We start from the raw sequence: 12,864 nt of genomic DNA, 5'->3' as shown, positions 1-12,864 counted from the left end.
ATAGGCGGCACTGATAGGTGGCACTGACTGGCACTGATGGGTAACACTGAAAGGCAGCTCAGATGGGCACCGATATGTGGCACTGATGGGCACTGACAGGTGGCACTGCTGGGGCTACACAGATAATCAGGGCACACTGATCATCAGTGCCCTGATGATCTGTGTACATGTCCCTTCCGAGGAATGCCGATTACCGGCTCTCCTCTCCTCACGAGCTGTCAGCGTGACAGCTCGTGGGGAGAGAAATGCAGATAACCGGCATTTCCCTGTTTACATGTGATCAGCTGTGATTGGACACAGCTGATCACATGACCGAGCCGACATCTTTGGCTCTTTCCATGGATCGGTGATCCGCTGTGTCCGAGGGACACAGTGCACCGTCGATCGCCGGGAGGCGCGGTTAGAATAGGAGGACACATGCGCAGTTAGAATGGGAGGACGTCATATGATGTCCTCCCAGAACAAGAGAACCACCTTGCGTCCGTCATATTACTATATGGCGGGTGGGAGGCGGTTAAAAATAATAAAATCCTTGGTTTAGAATCACAAAACATGGAATGGAGGTACAGTTACTGACAATACTTGCATGTCATCTGTCACATCAATTCAATTTCCTAATTTCAGGTTCAATAATGAAGGGAAGAATCCTGTTTCAGTTTTTCCAAAATTATTTAGAGATCCAGTCCCACACCCCTATTACTCTGATTTGATCCCCCAGGGTATAGTCTTCCCAGGTTAACCCCTTTACACCCCAGGAACCAATATGTGTGGCAGCAAAAATCTGGGCTTCAACGCCCACATGCTTCGCTGGGCAGGAAATGTATGTACTCGCTGCACTTTCCCAGTACAAAGACCGAGCTGCTGAAAACGGACCTGGTCCATATATACATCTGCTGCCAGTGAGACTAGCTTCTGACCATGTGACCACTGTGACAGCCAATCACAGTGGTCACATGATAGCAATCTTTCCCACTCCCCTGAGCATTTCACAAAATCGTTTCTTGCTATGTTTTTTCTGCATGTTAATTGTGGTCCTGTGCACTACTCTATGCACACTCCTAATCCCATAATCCCTAGTCCATCAAGAGATGGAGACTAGGTTCCTACATAATGGTACCAAGAAGAATGAACGTAGCCACCCTTTAACAGGAAGTCGGATCACAGCAAAAAAAAAGGAATTTGGCAAAGCAATAGAAGGTCCTTTTTTGAGTTAAGAACGCATACTGTACTTTTAAGTATTTTAAACAAGAGTTTTATGTTACTCTAAGTCCAACAAGTGGTCAAAAATGAAGCCTTGTTTTTCTCTAGGGTCTGTGGGAGATGGGTCCAAAAAAGTAAAAGTTTTCCATAGAGTAAGTAGATTTCAAGCTTTCCTGTAAAGATGAGTATAAACCTGCCCCTCTCAAGCTCTCCTATGATCAGTGAGCCTGTCCATGACTCCAATTACCCACTACGAAGGTGCAGGTGGGGGCAAAGCCAAGAGTTTCCAGGAGAAGGTAGGAATCGGATATAACTTCAGCTGCCTATATCTCTTCCTGTACTGATTGTTTTAACTTGTGGTTTTAATGAACTAACAACTACTTACTTGCTTTGACATCATGCCCAGGTTTGCTTTGAGGTGTTATATATGGGAACACATTAGAGAACTGTAGCACTGATCATTAGTTTCACAGGGCATAGTGCACAAATAGCTGCAAAATGTCAAATTTCTAATAGCTATTACTATACATCATATTATAGAATATATCTATTTTCAAAACTTTTTTTTTTTAATTTTTAGCAGAACATGCATTTCACATTCAAACTGGCTTAAATGATGATAACTTCCAGGTAATTGAGTCAAATTTTTTTTTCCAGCATTTATCATTTATATATTACTGCCTTTCTATCCAAATCTCAATATCTGCCATTATACTCAACCCCTAAATCTGAACTTGCACAAATGCAGTCCCTGGGCACATATTACCCTTAACCACTTCCTGACCGACCGTTGTATATAAACGGCCGGACGGTGGCACTGCAGGGTCAGGTGGCCGTTTAAAAACGGCCTTCCTGCACCCTGCTTGTGCGCGCTCCCTGGGAGTGCGCAGCACCACAATCCTGTGCCCGCTGTGTCCTCTGGACACAGTGAAACACCGATCGACAGACGGGACCTCTGTACGAGGTTCCGATCATGTGATCACTGATTGGCCAATCAGTGATCACATGCAAAGTAGTAAGCAAGATGTCACTTGTGACATCATTGCTTACTACGTGTGAAATCTGTGAATGATCACAGAGGTCACATGGTACAAGGCTCACTCAGTATTTCTCAATGGCTGCAAGAATGCAGACAGAGAGAAAACGAAACGATTGCTTTTACATCCTATATGGGTGTAAAAGCAATCTGTAAAAAAAAAAAAAAAAAAAAACTTCATCACCCCCAAATGTAGTACAGTGTCACCATGGTGACACTGTACTGCTAGGGTGACAGTATGTAAAAAATAAAAAAGATAAATATAAAAAAAAAAAAAAATGTAAAAAAAATGTTAATTTTTGGTTATAAACTAATTTGGCTTATTTTTTATTTATTTTTTTTACTAAAAAGATAATGGAATACATTTTGGCCAAGATTTATGATGAAATATTATTTATTTGCAAAATGTTATAAGAAAAACACTTTTTTAAAAAATTTTTGGACATTTTCATTTACATAGCAAAAAAAATAAAAATCCCAGCGGTGAATAAATACCACCAAAATAGTTTTCTGTCTCAAAAAAATGGTAAAAAATTCATATAGGTACAGTGTTGCATGACCGCGCAATTGTCATTCAAAGTGTGATAGCGCTGAAAGCTGAAAATTGCCCTGGTCAGGAAGGGGGTAAAAGTGCCCAGACTGGAAGTGGTTAACAGTACTGCTAGGTTCTCAGTTTAGCCCTGTCTAGCCACAGCAGTTTTCAACCTCTTAAGCACTGGTTCACATATATGTGGCCATGCGGGCCGTGTTTTGTGCGGGCACGAGAGCTGATTCATTTGAATGGACTCCCGTGCCCCGTGACACGCAGGAAAGAAGTCCCTGCACTTCTTTGGAAAATGCAGCCCGCACGGGAACCTTGGTTCCCAGTACAGTTGCGTTTTCAAGTGTGGGCGGCGTACCATCAGAACTAATGGCACCCGCCTGCTTGATAGTGCACCTGTGCATTCTGCTCGCACTTAAACACCAGAGCCCCATGCATTAGAGCTAAATGCCCAGTGTGCATGGGGCCAAATCAGAATGAGAGGGAGGTTGCACAGCACATAATCATATTGCAAAAGAACGAAATGCCAAACAAAAGCCCAGTAAAACTACAAATGAATCTGGCTACAATTGTATGTTATGTGGGAAACACATGCAAAGTGCTGCCAATTGTGTTGTATGAATAATATAGAAGGAGCATGGACAGTACAAATGTGCGTTGTACCTACTGTATAACCTGTGATTCACAAGTATTAATGAATTTGTTTGTGTATCTTTCAACTTGACAAATGTTACTACTTTTTTATTTGTTCACAGATTATGAAAGTATGAATGCAGAAATCTGACTTTGATTATTGCAGTTGTGGGCGATCTAAAAAAAAGTTGTTTAGTATGGTGGTTTCACTTCTGAACACAGTCTATCTATAAAACGGTACTCTCCAGCAGCAAGCTCCTAGCTGTATACTTAAGAAATGTTAAATAAACATCTTACACAAGGACAATCCCATGTGTTTTATCTCCGTGCTGCACATCCGGGAGCAGATCTGATGAGCTGCACTAAGGACCAAGGTCTGTGTCACCAGAACCAAAGGAGGCATGCATTGATGCTGCAGGACATTAGAGCACACACTGGAGCAGACCTGGCGCCCACAGCCGCTAACAGAGGAGGAGTTTTATTAGGTGCTGTATGACTGACACATGGCATGAAGTCTTCCACTGTTGGTAAGCTCACTAAGGGTTCCTGAAGATGCCACCAAGTGAAACATATGTGGAAGCCTGATCCCGTCAATTCTGGGTCCTCCATGACGTCACGTCCAGCCCACTAAAGCGAGTCTTGGAGTGCACGTCGGCTTTCCACGGTGAAATTGATGTTCTTATATTGGCTGCCAGGATACAGGCACCTTTAATATGTGAGTGTATTTTTATTCATCATTTGAACCATTTGTTCCTAATAACTATTTCACTTAGAGCAATTTTATGAAAATTTGTTTTTATTTGAGCTTTCTTGTGAGCCATTATTAGAAGGGGAGCTTGTGTGAGAGTCTGCAGTTGGGAATCCATACACCATTTGATTACCCAGTGTTATTTGACCACCCAAGCAGAGGTCAACACCTTCTGGTGAGTGGGAAATTCATCTATTACAGAGCGGTGGAGAAGAATTCACTGGATTTATGTGACACCCTCCTATGGGACTTTCATTCATTTACAATTTTTTTTGGACTTCATTATACCCTGTATCAAATAATTATTACAGGTGGTGTTGGGAGAGCACTTTATATACTGTACATATGTGATTCTATTCTTCTGTTATAGTATACTTATTTTATTGAGCAAGCACCTATTTATTTATGGTTTGTTAAGGGTGGGGTATGCCATTTGGGCTGACCAGCGGGAGCTAGCACACCCTTATTATTTTGGTCTCCACAGAAAAGGTTAACATGTTGAGGAAATCCATGCTGGATCATTAATTTGAGGGTCGCATGCATGCTCCTTACTTTGTGCTTTTTTTCCTTTATCATGATGTAGCGTCTTCTTTCTGCAAGAGACATGTGGTTTCACCCCTGTTAATCTTTGCTGCTGCCTACAGTGACCTGGTCACCTCTGCCCATTAATTGCTCATGCTTATTTGTGAGTAAACCAGGATTTTCATTTGGTGTTTCCTAATAGTTCGGAGCAAGGGCGGACTGATAACTCATGGGGCCCCCGGGCAATAGGGGATCATGGGGCCCCTGTGTCTTTGCCCAAACTCAAAATAGCCTATGAAAAAGTAACCAGGGGCATCTCATGGGGCCCCCTACTGACCCCGGGCCCTTGGGCAGTGCCCGAGTTTCCAAATGGTCAGTCCGCCCCTGGTTCGGAGCTAGAAGTAAGAATTCTCTAAAGCTATGCTAGATTTATGGACACCAAAAAACAAACCAAAAAGCTCAATACTCTACCTGCAATAACAATAAAATCTAAAGTATGACTGTATAGATGTATATTTTAATAGCAAAATGTACATCAATTTAGGCATAATTTATCATTTTATTGAAGGTAGCTTATTGTGCTTTCTGGTTTTTTTTTTTTTTTTTTTTTTTTGGTGTATGCTCTCCACCAGTCGCTATCTGGTGCCCATAGCAGCAACTACCCTTATTATTAAGATTTTTTCCTCCGGATGGTAATTGAAGTTCTTGGCGCCTTAGGATTGGTGTTCTTTTTATTCATCTTTGCCAATATAGGTCAACTTGCAAAAATTGTTACTAACTCTGTATGAAGAAACTGTAAGCATATTTCTGGCTTCTCCTCAAGAATCTCTCTGACATTCGTGCAGCTGTAGCAGCCTTTGTGCCATCTGCTGTGGACGTACTGTCTGAAGAAGGGTTTCATCTTAATGAACTTCAAGAAACATGTTTTATTGTAAGTACAAAAATCCTGTTTTCTGTTGCAAAAAGGGTTTATTACTTTTGCAAGAGAACTTTACAAATACACATAAAATATGCAAATTATGTTTTTTTATTTTGCTGAATCAGTTAATAGAAATACATTTCTACCATATGGTGGACTTCTGACTTCGTTTCAAGATAGAGAAATATAAATAAACCATAACCACCCTTTTATCGAGAAAACCATCCACTTCAGTGCAGTGTTATACTCAGCAAGGACTTTGGCAAAATTTACTGCCGCTTCTGTTTGATGTAAAAGATTCCACTCACATTTTACTTCCCGAGTGCTGAGTGAAACCACATGATCAGTCTTACATAAGAGAAAAATCTGGTGGGAAACATAGCCAGCCAATTATATAAGCAGAATAATGTTTTTTATTGGGGACACATACATTTCACACAATGGCCCAGTATTCCATTGTGGCCATGCTTAAATGGAAGCCGATTTTTTTTTTTAAACTACTTTTAGAAAGTCATAACTGGCTGCAGGATTACATGGAGATATTTTTTTTTTTTTAATTTTATTTAAGAGGCCCTGTCGGCGACAAAGAGACTATGTAAGCTGAAAAGTTGTCATTGGTGGGTCAGTTCAGAATAAGAGAGAAGCTGGGAGCTGTTGGCTTCTTTTTTTTTAAAAAGGGGGGTTTCCAGTCCATAGGGGAGCAGACCATGGGCACTGCAGAAAATCAAGAAAAGACAAGTTGCTGTTACTAGGTTCATTGGTTTTCAAATTTAGATTGTATTGCTGTTGTCAGCTTTATTAAGGGACTGAGGAGGGCAGCTGACAGAAAGTTTTCCTGCTTTACTTTGAAAGTTGAACACATAATAGAAAAACTGTAAATGTCAGCCTTCTGTGACAATTAGCTGTATATGTACATTCACACCTCCTCCTTCTTAGCTGAGTGATGACCATGGAAGATTAGAATTAAGGAGGTGTCCTCATGTACTAGTGACTATAATTTTGAAAGAGGTGTGGTGAAGAACATATATTTACATCTTCATTACTCTTCCCAACAGTCTGAAGTTTCATCTTTTACTGGAAGTGACATGTGGATGAATGCTGTTTAATACATTTGACTCCAATGTGATAAACCATACTCTCACCAGACTAGGATGGATCGAAGACATTCTGCTGTCGCCTACCAGGCAAGTCTCTCTTACTTTCAGTTACATTTTTGGTAGGAGACCTTTCACCACTGGAACATTACAATTCAGGAATGTATGTGAGTGTGTGCGTGAATATATATATATATATTTTAGTGAAGTATTCTGTTTTAGTATCCTATATAATGATAAATAGAGTGTGATACAATAAGTCTTTAAAAATTCATGAACAGACTGGCCAGCTTGGATTTCCAAAATGCACAGGGTAACGTAAAAACCAACCTCGTCACACACACAAACTATAATTTTGGCCCAAATTTTTTTAAGTTTAGGTTTACTATACATATGCAATATTTAAAATAAACATTAAATGGATGGCAAAGGATCAGAGCAATAGGAATCATCAATTTCAATTTTGTGTGAAAACCTTTATAAATAGACCCCCTAAGACTCAAAGGACACAACTACTGCTGTAGTCTCTGTTTAGATCACTATTGTTGCTCTGATCTTGTGTGAGAAAAATCATAAACCGACCTTGAAGTGTCTCTCATTGAAAAGCCTGGTGGAGATATTGGGATAGAGGGGCAAAGGGGGGTGAGTCTCTGCTTTTTCTTATTTGCTTTAAAAAAAATTCAACTTGAGCTATTTAAGTATGTACACAGGATTTTTAAATAAATGTTTATGTAGCCCTGAACAAACTAAATAAAGTAAATATGTATAAAAAATACAAATTAATGTTATAAAACAATCTCCTGCGCTTAAATGAATCCCTAACCGAAGCTGCTAAACACCTCCCTTCAACCACAAAGTGTAATAAATAGATAAATAAATTGGTGTAGCGCTAAATAAATACTAGCAAATATAAAAAAAATTAATTAATTAAATACCACTCTAAACATACCACACAAAAATTGTACAAATAAATATATGATGTATATGATGACTCCCCCACCTGGGGGATCAACATTAAATGTGAACACTATAATAAACGTGTTTTCATAAAGATCATATAACTAAATATACACATGTGAATAGTGCACACACAACAATAAATATATAAAAAATGACTCCCCTACCTGGGGGATCAAAAGAAATGTGGATACTATAATGGTGCAAATGTGCATTCAGTGTAAAAGATAAATAAAAGTCCAAAAAAGTCCACACACTGCACAAATCATACTAAGTGCTCCACAGAAAGGCTCACGTGTAAAATTCAGCACAATGTGAGGTGATTCCAGTGCCAAATAGATCATGAATCCACACTAGCCAAAATGCCCCCTCACCTCCTCACAGTGACCACAAGGGCAAACACACTTTTTTATATAAATGGCCTTGTCTCCACCAGATGGACCCTCCTGGATATTCACATAGACCAGTGCACCTCCTGAATTCTCCAATCCCCAATCCCAGATGATCGCTCATTCACAGTAGATCATATTAAAAACAAATAGAGATCCTCCATAGCGTAAATCCTTATTTATTACCAAACACCGAGAAAAAAACACACTCACATGTATTGCAGCACAATCCAGCCTTTTACCCATACTTTGGGTGTATATACATGGTTCCGGGTGTTCCAAGATGGCCCCCACGCCGGAAATGACGTCACCGTGCACCGGAAGTCCTGACACTGCGTACCGATGCTTTGCGTCACGATCAACACGTGACGTCTTCAGGATACCCCCACGTGTTGATCGTGACGCAACGCAATGACACCAGTGGTTTGGTTTTGATATAGACTATTTAATATATTTGTGTTCATGGCTTTTCTTGTCATTGCAGAGGTAAAAAAAATCAAATTAAGCGCATCTAAGAAAATGCTCTTAGTCGCAGTTAGGGAAAAAAATTAGTGCTTTAAAAATTCATTAGTGGTGCTCCTGATCTGCTTTATAATGGTTTTGAATTTGATATTTTTGGTTGGCAAGTCACTACATATGTGCTGAAAAAAGGTTATTAGAATGCATGGTTGAACTGATAAAGTCACATGGATACATTAGTTCAAAAAGTATGTTTTACACCAGTCCTCTATAACCTTAGTAGGTTCTGAGTGATTTTAATAGAATAGTTTTTTGTGAGCCACCAGGAGTTAACTTACTCTATTATTAGTGTTAATTGTGTGCTTAAGTGAATATTTATTAAATATTAGATCGCTAGGCACTAATTACACCCTCTCTAGGTGTATAAATATAAACTATGAATTCTTGTACTGTACCGCGCTCCAATATTATCAACCTTTGTGATTGACCTTTTTTGATTGTGTGAATTTCTTAATATACCACCTATAATCCAATCATTACTTACTTCTATGGTGCTTAAATATACAATTAACATAAATTCATTTATAAATGTGAATTAAAAAATTATATGTGATTATAACAAATATTAATAAAAAATTAATAAAAAATTGGAATGTCAATTCTATGTGAATAAAATTAATAAAAAATTAATAAAACATTAATAAAAAATGGGAATGTCAATTATTTTCTTTGAATTTGAGATGGTGTTGTTATTCAATTTAGTTAATGTGATGAGTCTGTGTTCGCAGCTTGAACCTCTCCCTCCTGTCTCCTCTCCTCTCTCCTCAGCTCAGCCTTCTCAATTGTGCTTTCTTCACTGGCTGCTTTGTTTATTCCTCCATATACGGAACATGCAGAGAAGGGAAAAGAAACATAGTGTCTTATCCAGGATATAAGTGATTTATTGCTCTTTGATCTCCCACTCACATTGTGTAAATGTAAATAGCGCTTTGCATACAATGTATCCAGATCGTGCTTCAGACAGCCTGGCTGGTGTGTTTGCTTTCAGTAAATATACTTGCCATTCCTCTGTGGATGCGTGATAACGTCACCGCCCCTCCCCTACGCGTTACGCTACAGGGACTCGTAGCTTCCTCTGGGGGATGTGGATTTACCCCAATAAATCACTTATATCCCGGATAAGACACTATGTTTCTTTTCCCTTCTCTGCATGTTCCGTATATGGAGGAATAAACAAAGCAGCCAGTGAAGAAAGCACAATTGAGAAGGCTGAGCTGAGGAGAGAGGAGAGGAGACAGGAGGGAGAGGTTCAAGCTGCGAACACAGACTCATCACATTAACTAAATTGAATAACAACACCATCTCAAATTCAAAGAAAATAATTGACATTCCCATTTTTTATTAATGTTTTATTAATATTTTATTAATTTTATTCACATAGAATTGACATTCCAATTTTTCATAAATTTTTTATTAATATTTGTTATAATCACATATAATTTTTTAATTCACATTTATAAATGAATTTATGTTAATTGTATATTTAAGCACCATAGAAGTAAGTAATGATTGGATTATAGGTGGTATATTAAGAAATTCACACAATCAAAAAAGGTCAATCACAAAGGTTGATAATATTGGAGCGCGGTACAGTACAAGAATTCATAGGTTCTGAGTGATTGCTGTTAGAGATAAACATGTTCAATATTATTCCGCTGACTTCTCAACGAATATTAATCATCTTTAATTAACATGCTTGTCCTTTGTTTATGACACTTCATATCATGCTGCATAAAAAGACATGATATTCCACGTGTGGGAATCATTCAGTAAAGGAATTTGTATAGTCAGCAGACTCAGAGGAGAGTGAGTTTCCACATACTTGTATGATAGTTCTGGGGAACTTTTTGATTCTTCTACAGGTGCACACCATTTACTAACTGTAGCTACAACTAATTTGTTAATATATAGCACAAAGGATTTCAGGTACTTTTCTCTTTTGCGATCTAGGAAGGATTGGGCTGAAGGACAGAAGGGCATTTGCCCCCACTTTGCTAGCCCTTATAAGATATGTTGAGATAGTGGTCCTGAGAGGGGACACTTCACTATTCAGACTTTGATGAGAAGAGTATCCGCAGTCAGTGACAGCTGCTGGGCACCATACAGCTACTTTTTGCTTGCCAGTCCTGTTAACACAGAGTCTGGTAGAGGGAAGTTTACCCTGGCTTTTTCTGATGGGCTAAAAGTTCTAGTGGGACTTTAAAAATATGCGAAAGACCCCCGCGCTGCTCTGACCTCTTTAGATCTCTCTATTAAAAAGCTGCTAACACCTCTGTAAAGCCACCAATACAAAACTGGAACTCAATAAATGAATATAGTGAAGCGCTTTTTCAAATAAAGTTACTAATCCTAATACTACTATAAAATTAATATGGTCTATATAAACATGATAATAGTGTACATAATTCCAAATAACTCAAAAAATATATGTTCCAGGTGAATGTCATTTAAAAAAAAAAATCAACTTTATTTGAAAAACTACTTCACTATACTGCAGTGAGACTTGGACTAAAACCTAAGATTTCCCTCACTTCCTGTTGCAGGAAGTTAAGTCCCCTCTGAAAGTGACTGTTAAGAAGTATGGGGGCTGCCATTGCTGGGTTCCTTTTGAAAATGATTGTTGCTTGGCTGTGTCTTACTTAACCACTTCAAGCACTATCACACTTTGACATTTACATTTGTATCCTTTTTTTTTTTTTTTTTTTTTTAGACAGATAGAGCTTTCTTTTGGTGGTATTTGATCACCACTGGGTTTTTTATTTTTTGCTATATAAATGAAAAAATACCTAAAATTTTTGAAAAAAAAAAATCATTTTTTCCTTACTTTTTGTTAGACTTTTGCAAATCAATAAGATTTCTTCAATGTAGGCCAAAATATATTATGCTATATTTTTTAGGTAAAAAAACAAAACAGTGTATATTATTTAGTCTGTGTGAAAGATACAGAGTCTACAAACTATTGGATATAGATTTGAAAATTGATCAATTGAGACTCTAGATTGCCGGACACTGGTATGACATATGGCAGCGATCAGGATGCTGGTATGTGGCATAGCTGTGATCAGGAAGTTAGCATGAGATATGGTGGTTATCAGGATGCTGGTGTGATGGGAGTAAGGATACTGGTATGGGGGTAATCAGGATGCTGGTATGGGGTATGGCAGGGACCAGAATGCTGGTATAGGGTATGGCGGTGATCAGAACGCTGGTATGGCGGTGATCAGGACACTGGTATGGGGTATGCCGTTGATCAGGATGCTGATGTGACATATGGGGTAATCAGGATGCTGGTATGGGGTCTGGTTGTGATCAGGATGCTGGTATGAATTACCGTGGTGATCAGGATGTTGGTATGGAATCTGGCGGTGATCAGTACGCTGGTATGGGGGTGATCAGGGCTCTGGTATGGGGTATGGAAGTGATCAGAGCGCTGGTATGGGGTATGGCGGTGATCAGGATGCTGGTATGGGGTATGGCGGTGATCAGGATGCTGGTATGGGGTATGGCGGTGATTAGGATGCTGGTATGGGGTATGGCGGTGATCAGGATGCTGGTATGGGGTATGGCGGTGATCAGGGCGCTGGTATGGTGGTGATAAGGTTGCTGGTATGGTGTATGGTGGTGATTAGGGTGGTGGTATGGGGTATGGCAGTGATCAGGGCACTGGTATGGGGTATGGCGGTGATCAGGATGCTGCTATAGGGTATGGCGGTGATCAGAACGCTGGTATGGCGGTGATCAGGACACTGGTATGGGGTATGCCGTTGATCAGGATGCTGATGTGACATATGGGGTAATCAGGATGCTGGTATGGGGTCTGGTTGTGATCAGGATGCTGGTATGAATTACCGTGGTGATCAGGATGTTGGTATGGAATCTGGCGGTGATCAGTACGCTGGTATGGGGGTGATCAGGGCTCTGGTATGGGGTATGGAAGTGATCAGAGCGCTGGTATGGGGTATGGCGGTGATCAGGATGCTGGTATGGGGTATGGCGGTGATCAGGATGCTGGTATGGGGTATGGCGGTGATTAGGATGCTGGTATGGGGTATGGCGGTGATCAGGATGCTGGTATGGGGTATGGCGGTGATCAGGGCGCTGGTATGGTGGTGATAAGGTTGCTGGTATGGTGTATGGTGGTGATTAGGGTGGTGGTATGGGGTATGGCAGTGATCAGGGCACTGGTATGGGGTATGGCGGTGATCAGGATGCTGCTATGGGGTATGGCGGTGATCAGGATGCTGGTATGGGGTATGGCGGTGATCAGGATGCTGGTATGGGGTATGGCGGTGATCAGGACGCTGGT

The 12,864-nt window shown here is 39.9% G+C and overlaps 1 protein-coding gene across 2 annotated transcripts in view; it reads left to right on the top strand.

The window, feature by feature from the left end:
• The first annotated feature begins 3,710 nt into the window (after positions 1-3,710).
• LOC149454960 (cytosolic phospholipase A2 delta-like) overlaps positions 3,711-12,864 on the top strand; it is a 99,675-nt gene continuing 90,521 nt past the window's right edge. The window contains exons 1-2 of one of the 2 annotated variants that reach the window (XM_089686905.1): positions 3,711-4,125; positions 6,655-6,783. In XM_089686905.1, coding sequence (XP_089543031.1) covers positions 6,751-6,783 — 33 coding nt within the window. In that variant the 5' untranslated portion in view covers positions 3,711-4,125; positions 6,655-6,750. The remainder of the gene's footprint in view (positions 4,126-6,654; positions 6,784-12,864) is intronic. The other variant, XM_089686906.1, reaches the window with a different exon arrangement.

Source organism: Staurois parvus, unplaced genomic scaffold (genome assembly GCF_062004578.1).
Source record: "Staurois parvus isolate SC_StPar_1 unplaced genomic scaffold, SC_StPar_1.0 ptg000414l, whole genome shotgun sequence".
NCBI lineage: Eukaryota > Metazoa > Chordata > Amphibia > Anura > Ranidae > Staurois > Staurois parvus.
Note: the sequence above shows the minus strand (reverse complement) of the source record. Positions and strands in the feature narration are given on the sequence as shown.